We start from the raw sequence: 12,420 nt of genomic DNA, 5'->3' as shown, positions 1-12,420 counted from the left end.
GACCGGTATGCACGTATGTGTATGTGTGTGTGTGTGTGTGTGTGTGTGTGTGTGTGTGTGTGTGTGTGTGTGTGTGTGTATATATATATATATATATATATATACACACATATATACATACACACACACACACACACACACACACACTACACACACACATATATACATACACACACACACACACACACACACATACATATACAGTGGATATAAAAAGTGTACACACCCCTGTTAAAATGCCAGGTTTTTCTGATATACACCGTTAAGCAGTAGGAACACTTTCGGTCAGCCAAACTCTTCAGTCCAAGCTGTTTTTATTCTTCCAACATACAAAGACACAGATTGAGCGCTTTCATCCCCTAAACTGGGGACTTGATCAGAAAATGATTTGCTTGCTTACAGGCTTTCCTGTCTTTTTATTGGCAAAACTTTGTTTTCCTTATGTTACTGGTTTTGCCAAAAAATAGCAGAGCTGTCCGTGAACATATAAGGAATGAAGAACATGCTCTCTCCTGTTCTGTGGATGTGGAATAAAGGTGGATTAACTTCTTTAAAGATATTTTAGTGACAATCTTTAGAATGAAAGAGGGATTTGTTCAGACAGTAACCTTGTCAGGGTGGAAGATCAAGAATGGCTCAGTGCACATTAGGACTTGCAATTCCGAGATCATCCTAGTTGAGATAATGGACACAGGAAAGGCAAGTTTTCCATTCAAGGTAGCAGCCACAGTTCCTACTTTGTCAGGCTATGGTGCAGAGGAAACCAATGCTGCCTCGGCCAAAGAATGCAATTAGGATCTCCTTTGGTCCTTCCTTCCTCCCTGGTATGAGACAGAAGACATACAGAAACAGACCTACCCACTAAAAGGTGAAGATGTCCATCCTCCAGGCCTTGCTGTCTGTGACCCTTGTGCAAATTTTTTAACTGCTTGCTTAGATTTGTGGCAAAAGGTCTATTCCTAGCACACTTCAATTTTTTGAGTTAACTGTTAAAAAATGTCTGTGTTTACAGTCTACTTGTTGGGATCTGCCTATGACCTGCTGAAGTGGTCTACTAAGAGTCTGTTTTTCCCTACAAGGTACTGGGCCAACAAGTGTAGCACCATGGACTGAGCTATGTCCCACAGCAACAGGGCTAAATGGCACAGGGGGTAGGAGCGTATTCCTCCAAGTTTGTTAATATACCACATGACTGGTGTTGTGACATCACCAGTTGAATGTCTGGTTTCCATAGGTTCTTAAATGCGAATGCGCCTTTTAAAACTAACAATCTTTTATGTTTATATGAATTTTTAAGGTGGCTTGATCTCATATTCCCTGTAATTGGAGATCACTGGAATATGCACCCCATGCCAGGTCTGAAGCACCTGTGCTTAGTGTTTGATTTTGAGGCTGCTGTATCTGGAAGGGAACCCCTTGTTTAGACCACAGGCTTGAATCCATCACTCCAACTCATTTTCTAAACAAGGGAGGGGTTGAAGGAATGCCTGTATTGGCATCACACATTATTGAAATAACATTCCCATGTGTAATTTCAAAAGTGGAATCATCAGAAGACAAGAAGCTATGTACACCAACTCTCTCAGAACTTCCCTTTTTGAGATGAATGCCCGAGGCAGGAAGGAGTGGAAGTTCCGTGCAATAAAGGAAACCTTTTCCTCCAGGAGGAAGACCATTTATGGACTTTATGTCTAAAAGGGCGCCTAGGAACACTAATGTGTGATCGGGTCAGACTGGACTTCTTCAAACTGAAGGTGAATCCCAGTTTTGAGAAGCTTGTCATAGTGAGATGACAACTAGAATACAGATCCTTGACAGTGTCTGCCTAAATCAAGCAATCATTGCAGTAGAAGTTAATTTGAATGCCCTTTGTCCGCAGAAGGCAATAACTGGAGTCAGGCATTCTGTAAAATCTAGTGCAGTAGACAAGTCAAAGGGCAGGGCAGAGCAGAGAACTGATAATGCTTCCTACCTGCCCTGAAGTGCAGATACCTACTGTGTGCCTTTGCTATGGGAATGTGGAGGTAAGCATATTTTAGATCTAAAGTTACCATGACAGCACGGGGGGGGGGGGGGCATTGGGTAACATGGGCAGAAGCTTCTGCAGGGTTAACATTTTGAACTTTGGGAGTAGCATGAACCTGTTTAGTCTAGAAAGATCCAAGACTGACTGTCAGGTTGCTTATTTTCTTGAACAAAGGACAGTCTGAAGTACTATCCTGTGCCCCCTTATTTAGTGGAGCACTGAGCTAACAGGCCTACTTGAGTAATAACAAATACTACTTGGAACAGAAGGAATATCTGATGGTTTTGGGACAGAAGCAAATTGCAGTTTGCAGCCTGATTCGATTATGTTTAATACCCATTTGACCTGTGAAATGTTTTTCCATTCTTTGTTGACTACAGAAAGTCTCTCCCCTAGTTTTGAATAATCTTGGGAAGACAGATGAAATGGGGGGAGGAGGTCTTGGGGAAATGGGAAGGGGGAGGTGCTTGGCTGAGTCACTGCTGCTCCTTACTGGTCCCCTGGGGGCAGGACCCACTAGGTCTATTAAGCTTGGTCAGTTTGCCATTTTTTGATACTTCTATTGTCTATCCCCCTCTTTGCCTGGATTGAAAGGAAGGAAAAGACCTGGGCCATTGTGGGGGTGATTCTTGCTAAATCTAGGAGGCCGAACCTGAAAAAAGTATTTTACAGTCTGCACAGATTTGCCGGGTCTTCTAGTTTTATTTATTTATTTTTTTTTGAACGTAGCTCAGCCTTGGGTTCAAATAAAACCCCCTTACCCAGAAGTTCATCCAGGAGTTCACATTTAACATGACCTGGGAGGGGCTGTTCTCTTAACCAAAAATGCCTATGAATTACTGACCCAGTGGCAGCTGCCCTGCTTGATGCTTTTAAAGCATCAAAACCACAATGCAAAGGATGCTTAGCAACTTGGGAACAAGAACTGCAAAGATGAAGCGATTATTTTGAGAGAGCTCTTTCTTCCATCCCCTCCAGACATTCCTTTCATTTGGTCCAAAGGATTTCCTGGAACCTAATCATATGGTGATAACAACTGTGAGCTCTCAAGGCCAGGGTAGCAGAAGTGTACACTTTTTTCTACCAAATATATCAAGGGTCTTCCTTCTTTTTTGTTTGGCAAAGGATTCCTAAATGTGCTGCCCTCAGCTTCCTTGGGACCCCGAGACACCAACTCAGGATCCACCACAGGTTTCTAAATAAGTGCTTATAAGAATTCAGGACCTTGTAAGAATGGTCTGTTTTCCTAGTAGCAGGTAGCTGGGTGTCAAGCTGCAGGGAAACGTGAAATATGACATCATCCACTACCTCTAGTACTGTAGGACTGGCCAAAGGTTTATGCTCAGAGAGTTTAGAAATTCTCTAATCCTCTTCTTAGATTGAAGGAAGTCCTGAGCTTCCCAGTGGAAATACTCCCTCATTTTGTGAAGTGTCACCATAAAAATGAAATCCTCAGGTTGTGAAATTGAGGCAAGATCATCATAACCATCAGACTCAATCAGCATACAAACCAGTAGAAATTTGATCAACATATGTCAATTCATTGTTGTTCAAGTCATAGGACTCAGGAGAATCTTTTGAGAGAGGGGGGTGGTGTCCCGCGTCTATATCATAACATCGAAGAAGCAAAACGTCGAACACACACAAGAGCGAAAATACCGACACTCTAATTTGGTATTGTGGGGGGCTGTGCCCCCCCCTGCTAAATATATATTACAACTCTAAGATCGCACTACAGTGAGGAAAGGGCAAATATCCCAATCTTCACTGTACTGCAATCTCAAAAACGGACCTTCGACATTTGAGCACTTTCGCTGTGTGCTCTTCCACATTTTGATGTTTTGATAACATGATATGGATCTGGTGCCCCTCATTCTTTTTCCAAGAGATAACCCTGCAGCTCGGGTTCCAGCAGGACTGGAGTTCTTAGATCTCAAAATCTGAATGACATCCACAGCTAGTCGAGTAGAATCTGCTGGTATGGACTTTTGGGGTTGGGAGCCTGAAGACTTAGGCTGAGGAAGCTAGAAGCAGACTTTTTAACCTTGGCCTTAGTACTTGGGTCTGGGTGTGGTATCTAATGTACTGGAGACAGGCCACAGCATGTACCCAATCCACTGATACCTACTCTGTAATTTGGGGAATTCCACTCTCCTCCTCAGAAGACCTAGGGATGGAGTTGGAATCAGAAGCCTGCAAAGTGTCTCCGAATTCAACTGCTAACCAAAGTTCTTCAACCCATGTGGATTAGGAGGAGAATGCTGGCATATCAAACTCCAAAAGGATCGCTGTAGACGCCTCAACCACATACTAAGTCACTAGAGGGGACTGCAAAAGCATCTCCTCTCCTATGACAATCAAGAGCCTGGGTGGACTAGTGAACAGCAAAATGTTGTCTGCTACTTTTATATGCTTCAGACATTTCTCCCTTCATCTACAAGATGGATCAAAGTCAGAAGAACAGGCAGATGTCATAATACGTGACTGTCCCCGACACCCTCTTTCTTTTGTCTAAGAACTAAGCTAACAATGCAAACATTTGCTTGATCATTCCACCATTAACATTAGCACAGTGGTAATAATTCAGCACACTGTATGCCAGGTCCAAGCAAAAATGACAAAGAATAGAATAGTCGATGTGGAATTTGCTTTCCACACTCAAGCATTTCTTTTAGAGAACATCTAACAATATAATGCAATGTAAACAAGAAAAGGTTCTCCAACAGGACACTTAGCTTTGAATAACTCTGACATGGGCTGACTGATGCACTCTACAAAACCAGATACTTCAGCCCCATTGGCAAGAAAGAATGGATAACATGGTTCTAGCCCACAACCCTTACACTTAAACGCCCAGATGTCAAGCCCAGGAGGAGGGGAACAAGATTCTGGTATTCAGCCCATCCAAGGGTTACCACAGCAAGGATATTAAAACTCTCATTACACTATAAACATCTTCTCTTCAACTACTCACTCCACTTGCCCTCCCAAATTCTCCCTCTAACTACCCTTCCTCTGATACTTAACCACACAAAAACAAAACAAAAAAAAAAAAACGTTTTCTATATGCACCAAATAAAACTAAAAATACTAACTCCAATGTTCCTGGTAACAACACTGGCTGTTTCCTGCCAACAGCAAAATGCCACCTAGATTAGTCTCTTCTGAGCTCATACCTCTTCTCAGGTTATGTCCCACATGCTTGGAAAATTACTACCATTTACCAGTGCATGATGGCAGCTCCTCTGCAGACCCTGCAAAATATAAACAAATAAATCTCACCAGATCATGGAATGCATCATTACTAAAATAAAATCATGACATAGGTAACCTACAATCCCTTGATTTAAATATTTCATGAAAGACAGATATGTCTGCTTGATCTACTTCACCTATATGAAAGGGTTAACAATGCCCTGGATGGAAGTCAGCCTGTTCACAGTGTTTATCTAGACTGGCCAAGGACTTTGAAAAGCTAGTAATACAGAAAAGATTACCCAACTATGTTACCTACTGTGTAGCTACCTCACTCACTGCTAGAAACCATACATTTAAGGCTGGAGGTACCTTCTCCAAAAAAGTCACACTAATGTCCTATAGAGCTCAGTCCTAGCTCACCTCCTCGGGCATCTACTTCTTCAATCGGAAAGCAGAAGTCACATGACTATGGCTTAACATGTCTGCAAAAATAACAGTAAACTGGATGCTACTGTGAACTTTCTTACATTACACCAGCAAGGACATGGCCAGATTAACGGCTGTTTTAATGACCAAGGGGCCACACTCAATGGTAAAAAAATGTAGAGCTGTTTTATTTTTGGGTTCCCTTGCTCAAATATAGTCTTAAGTTGGGGTGAACCTAGGATACCTTACTACGTCTACTATAGGTACCAAAAGAATGAATCACACCATTCTTGCATTCATCCATTTTCAGAGGAGAAGTAAAGAACTTGAAGCTTTTACTCATTAACCATTTTGATGTTATTTTAGTGTGCCTATTTTTTTCTTTTATTCCAATGCCTACTGTGAAGATTGGGGAAAGGGGGGGGGAAGGCTGCCAGCCTAGTGAAATAGAATTTGATACAGAGTTCTTTCTTTTGTATAAATAAATGTAAAATACAGGCTTGTGTTTTTAAATGAAAGAAAACACTGTAAAATGTGAACTTCAAGATTGTTGCAACATTGCCATCTGTTGTAAGGAAAACCAAGCCAAGCATTTCAAATGTTCTTTGAAGTTACAATGGTCTAAGAAAATGGTGCCAAAGTGACTGGCTGAACACATTCTTTCTATTGTCTAACTTAAGGAATAATTGTTAGAGTATACATGTGAAATGTCTTTTATTGTTGTAGTTTCCTGAGCAGGTGTTAGCTTGCTAAATAATGCAGTTTGTTTGCCTGGGAACTCCAGACTAAGTGTCAAGATGATGTAATGTGAATACTGTGAAAACCTAAGTGTCAAAATGATGTAATTTGGGAGGGCCTTAGCAGATCTGTTTGTTAGTGTTTTAAAAACTATTGTTCAGTGACAGACTAAAAGCATTTGTCTTGGACCATCAACCCCCAGGACTGCCTGCTCTTTATGCATGTAAGTAGGATTATAGCACTGTGTTTTCTCTTAATAATAGCTAAAGATTAGAAAGTTAGATTAAGTGTTTTTCTTTGACATCAGAGCTGTCCTACTGTATTGTTTTAAGTTTCTGTGTGATCTTTGAACTCTCAGATATCTCTGTGGTGTAGTAGTATTGTCTTGTGTTTTAATTATTTATTATTAAATATTTTAAAAACCTTTACCTGTGGCTGGTTTGTATAGAGAAGTAGGCTCAAGAGTACATTGCATATTTATAGAGTTTACTCTAATAGGCTACTCTAATAAGCCTTAGACTGAATAGTCACATTACCAATTGGATAATAATATTGCACAATAATAATTGGACACCCTTTCAAGGGGCTTTGGGTAGCTAATACATTATTAAGCTGGTGGCGGCAGAAATTACTACCGTATAGTCTGGGTAAAGGGGCACAGCTGGAGAATCTGTGTCAGCCTTTCCCAGGAGTGTCTGTGAAGTTGTATAAATACTTATCTCAAAGTGTGTGTGGTGTGTCAACTACCGGGGCAGGGACACGAAGCACTGGTTGGACAGAGAGGGTACTGGAGGTTAGCTTGCCAGCTAGGCTGAGATCTGGACCCTATAGCTGTGCCAGTGGGGAGTCTTATTGGGGACATGGAGAGCAAGGGAGCAACCAGCCCCAGACTGACTGTGATCTCTGTGTGCACTTAAGGGAAATTGTACTTTACTGTATGTATTAGTTATCCTTTCCTCCTCTAGGAGATGACCTCCCTGGTGTTAGTGGTGAGGATTGAGGCTCCTTGATTGCTGGGCCAGGGCATGGTCATCACACCTACTAACCATCTCTCTGACTGCTGTATCACAGCACAGTCATCAAACACATAACCAACAGGGTATTGTTGCTTTATACTCTGAATCTTTGACACAAGTGGCTCAACTCCTTGAACCCTGCCACTCCCATCCCATAAGCAGTTACACACATGCAACTGAACATTTAGTTATTCAGTATGGTAACCAGGGTAGAGCAGGGCTTTAAACAGACCTGCATCAGTCTCAGCCTGGAAAAATATAAATGACAGTTGACAAGCAAGTTAACAAGAAGTATTATGAATATAAACAAAATGTATGAATATAGCAATGAATTAATAACACTAATAATAATAAATTACACAGTACAAGGGACAATAGGAAGAGATTGGTGAACTAAGGGAGGGAGAATAAGAAGAGAATGAAATAGTGAAGAAATAGAGCAGAAAGTGTAAACGATAGCAAAACTAAAGTAAGGGCACAAAGAATTAACTATATACAATATATACAATGTGGAAGACATGTCACACATTGGTGTAGGAAAATGTGTGAGGGAGACAAAGGTGCCTACACTGGTGAAGGGGAGAGTTGGGGATTAGAAGATATGCCCAGAGGAACAGCATTTGCAAACTGACCTGGACTTGAGATGATCTTTAAGATGAGCACAAAATGATGGGTACAAAATGAGGTCTTTAAGATTAGTAATTCCCAGATATTAGGGCAAAGGATGGAGAATGCATGGTTGGTGCAATAAAGTCTGGTTCTGGGACACTGAAGTGGACCAGTCTGGTCAAGACTACAACTGCAAAACAGGGGGTCATCTGAAGAGATTGGAGGCAAGGGAAGGACAGGAGTGTTCTCTGAGGAGCTTGTAGAGTTGGGATCCAAGAGGCACTTTCGCACATTGTTGGACAAGTTAGTCAACTGGCTTTATTATGTGCTTTACTGAGTTAAGCGTGATACAAAGATGCTCATTTCTAGGGGAAATAAATGGCAGCTATAGTTGTTTACAGCTTGGATGGTGGAGAAGTATTTCATGGATGCCACTGCAATCATTCAAGCTGTGTTAGTAGAATGCTTTTGCCTATGGCATTCCTGGTTGGTCTGGAGAGAAAGGGTGAAATTTACAGAACTAAAATAGGAGGGAATTAATTTTCTTCTGTATTTGTCCTAGGTAAAGGTGAAAGTCCACTGTGGGATCAAGCCACATACCAAGGTATTTGAATGACATTTTTGGATCAATGGGGTTGTTGAGATGGTCATGTATAACAAAGAATTGAGAGTTTTTCTGTAATTTGGGGTGGGGTGCCAAACAGCATTGCTTTAGTTTTGGAAATATCCAGAATTAGCTTTTTGTTATTAAGCCATTTGATAAGAGAAAGGAAGTGAGCTTGTAGTTATATGGCCAAGAAGGTCAGTTTTGAGTGAAATAAGACTATGTCATCAGCATACAGTAAGACAGAGAGGTGCAGGTATTCAAACTGTAGTTCATCAATGACAAGGGGGGAAAAAGTGCAAGAATGAAGCCCTCAGGGACTCTAAGGAGAGTGCTGGAAGCACAGTTGCCGTTAGTAAGATAAACAGAAAAGTACAGTTAGGAAAGATTTTTTTAACCGGGGAGCTGTGCGTGGGCTAATTCCAATTTCATTTAGGTGATCTAACAGAATGTTATGGTTAACAACATTGAAAGCTCCAGTGAGGTCAATAAAGAGGTCTCCAGTGAGGAGGACTTTTTCCATAGCCACAGAGTGCTGCAGAAGTACTCCTATCCACCCAAAACCCATGCTGTTTTGAGGATAGTAGATGATGTTGGGAGATGTAATAGGTGAGTTTATTGTGAACTAATTTTCCAAGGATTTTATCAAGTATGGGAAGAACGGAGATGGGACAGAAGTCAGTGATGTTGGATGGGTTAATTTTTGGGGAAGAGGTTTAACAATGGCTAATTTTCAGACATCAGGCATGATGTTTTGAGTTAGGCAGAGATTATAAATGTGAATAAGGGGTGGGACTATGAAGTCCTTACACAGGAATAAGAACAATGTGAGAAGACTGTCAGGACCAGTGGGTGAGTCAGTTTTTAGTTAAAATAGTGGTATTACATGTTTACCTTTGACTGCTTTGAAACAGAGTGGGAATATAGGAGGGAAGAGAGGTTAGAGGGAGAAGATGGGTTATTACTGGAACCAGGGATAGGAAGTGTACTGAAATGGAGGCTGAAATCAGCAGCCATGAGATCAGATGAGGAGTGGGTCTTAACCGGATTAGTACAGCCTGTTAGATGACAGACTTCTGGCCAGGATTTTTTTGGGCTAGTTGAGAAGGGATGACGGATTCTTTTTCATGATGTGACTTTCATGTCTCCTGATTCCCTGTTTAGCTACATTTCTTAGCTTAGTATAGTGCAGCTGGGATGTTGAGCATGGGTTGCTTGTCCCAGAGATTAAAGAGCCATTTGAATTTGTAAATCAGCCAGTTGTTTTCTGGGGATTTACAGAGCCATGTGATTTTAGGAAAGAGCAAGTCCGGAAGGTAAGGGAAGTGTGAGGAGAAGGCTGCAGTGGTTAGGGACAGTAGAAGAGACAATAGGGAACCAGTCTACGGAGGCTGGAATTGTCTTTACCTTGAGGATGTTGGACTGGGATTTGTTCTAGAATGATATAAAGGAGGGAAGGATTTTGTTTATGTGGTAAGAGGTATTGAAGCTGACTGGACAATGATCACTGAAGGAAGGGGTGAACAAAAAACTGAGAAATAATGTTAGGATTGTTAGCAATAACAAGATCAAGAAGTGGGTGATGAGAAGAATTAGGGCTTGGTCTGGTGATACAGTGACCGGTTTTGTGAGTTTGAAGGCATTAATGATTTCCAAGACAATGTTCCGATTAGGGTCAAGAAGGTTCAGACTGAAGTCCCATAGTAGGATGATGTTTTTGAGATTTTTATATTGACGAGGTAATTTCAAGCAGAAGAGTTTTGAATTTGGCTAAGGAGCCAAGAGGAGGGAGGTAGTGTTGCTTTGACCTGATAGAGTTGGGCATACATTTAAATAATATTAAAAAGCAATAGTGTTCCACCACTAAGTCTAGAACCAGGTATTCCATCAAGATAACAGCTGTACCCAAGGAAGAAATGGTGACTGCTTTTGTTGTTATAAGGCTTTTCTGACTGGAGTCTGATAAACTAATCTATGATAAATACTTCCTTCCTACCCTCCCCACACACAGGTATTGGACAGCAGGAATGGTCTTGTGTCATTCTACTCCCTCCTTGGCCAGCTACTCCAAAACCTAGGCAGCTAGTGAAATCTAGGCTGTCTGGGTCAAATTCAGGCCTCCATCAGTTGACACCAAGGAGGTGGTTGATGTCTCTGTAATTTATCATCAAAGCCATAAATGCTTTTTGTACCTTATCCTGTTTGTGAAATATCTTATTCTTATGTTTTTGATAATTAGATAATTTAGTACTAATTGCCAGTGAATAAACTTAATAAGATGCATCACAAATAAAAATACTAAAACACTAGTTCAGAGCACAAACGTAGAGGTCTCATTTTAGTACAAAATATTTTTTTTTATAAAAACCCACCAGTCCACAAATGGTTTCTGTCAGTTTTTTGAACTTTGAGCTGGTCAGTGAACCTGTAGAGTCCTCTATTAAGGAGTAAGTATCTGGATCAAGGTACCTTCAGAAAAATAAAAAGAAAAAATTACAAATACAGCACACATCATACATTTAATTCTCTTCATAATCTAGTAACTAACTACAAAGGTCTCAGTGGACTTTTTTCAACCACAAATTAGGCCATAATGCTGTCCTACAGGTCATACATATCAACTACAAACAATGCAACAGTAACATATGAAACTGGCAGTTTAACGCCCTAATGACCAAGGTTGCAGAAGTGTAAACCTTCTTACCCCATCTATCCAGCACTCTGGAGTCTCTATCAGAAGGGGTAGGACTTTTAGCAGTAGAAGCCTTAATGCCCTTGGGCCCCTGTGAAATAGTCTCTGGATCTGCAATAGGATTTTTAAAAAAGAACTTGTGGGACTCAGGGACCCTGTATCTGTCAGGTTTTCTGGGAGCAGGAGGCAGGGAATCAAGGGTCCAAACTAGATTCCGAAAAAGCATCAACAATGTCCAGTACAGGAGGAATAGCTAAAAGGCCTATGCTGAGGTAGGAGAAGGAAATCCTTAAGCCTCTTTTTTGAATCAGAAAAATCCTGGCTTTCCCAGTGGAAATGCTCCCTTAGAGTATGTAAGGTTTCCCCAAAAGAAAAATCCTCAGGAGGGGAAGCAGAGGGAATTGAGTCCACTGCATCAGAATCTTCATAAGTAGATAAGGGCAAATCCAGATTATCAGAAGAATCAGAAACAGAATCCTGATCAGAAGATTCATATTCAACTTCTGTTCTAGGCCTCTTAGAAGGGGGGTGGCTACCCCTGATTAGAGTAATTAGATCTTCAGCCATTCTTATCATTTTTTTTTTTTGGCATAGAGGCCTGAGCATGTGGCCTGGGCGTTGATTTTTTAGGCATGGATCGAGATTTAGGCCTAAGTAAAGGAGGAGGCGTCGGTTTAAAATGCAAGTCCGTAGGCCTGAACACATCCTCAGAAGCCGGTGCCTGCACAGCGGCTCCGGACCCATCCAAGGTAGAGACATCTGCGGGTTCCATAGCTGAAGCATCTCACGGCATACCGGACTCCGAATGGGTCTCAGTAGAAGCCTGCGAACAGAAGTAGTGGGTATCAGGGGCTGCGAAAGTGCCTCACTGAGTACCGGTGAACTGGCGACTGGCTTAGGAGAAGCGTCGTCGGCAGTTTTGGACCTCGGCGGCCTGTCTCTGTCTTTATCTTTGCGTTTTTTTCGGAATCCTGGTAGTCAGATGACTAACCGACGACATTTCTGGATAATTAAACAGAGAACCGAAATATTTAGAGGCGAAAATATACAGACGACAGATAGTGCACTGATTAAATAAAGCACAAAACCGACAGCAAGGTACGTAGTGGTC

At 41.4% G+C, this 12,420-nt stretch overlaps 1 protein-coding gene across 1 annotated transcript in view; it reads right to left on the bottom strand.

The window, feature by feature from the left end:
- The window catches only part of GPN3 (GPN-loop GTPase 3), a 232,192-nt gene that overhangs the window by 77,942 nt on the left and 141,830 nt on the right, over positions 1–12,420 (bottom strand). Inside the window, exon 6 of the mRNA XM_044068644.1 lies at positions 10,990–11,086. Within this exon, the coding sequence (XP_043924579.1) occupies positions 10,990–11,086 (97 nt within the window). The remainder of the gene's footprint in view (positions 1–10,989; positions 11,087–12,420) is intronic.

This window comes from Protopterus annectens, chromosome 4.part0 (assembly GCF_019279795.1).
Source record: "Protopterus annectens isolate FY-2018-M chromosome 4.part0, PAN1.0, whole genome shotgun sequence".
NCBI lineage: Eukaryota > Metazoa > Chordata > Ceratodontiformes > Protopteridae > Protopterus > Protopterus annectens.
The sequence above is the reverse complement of the archived record's forward strand: the minus strand, read 5'-3'. Positions and strand labels throughout refer to the sequence as shown.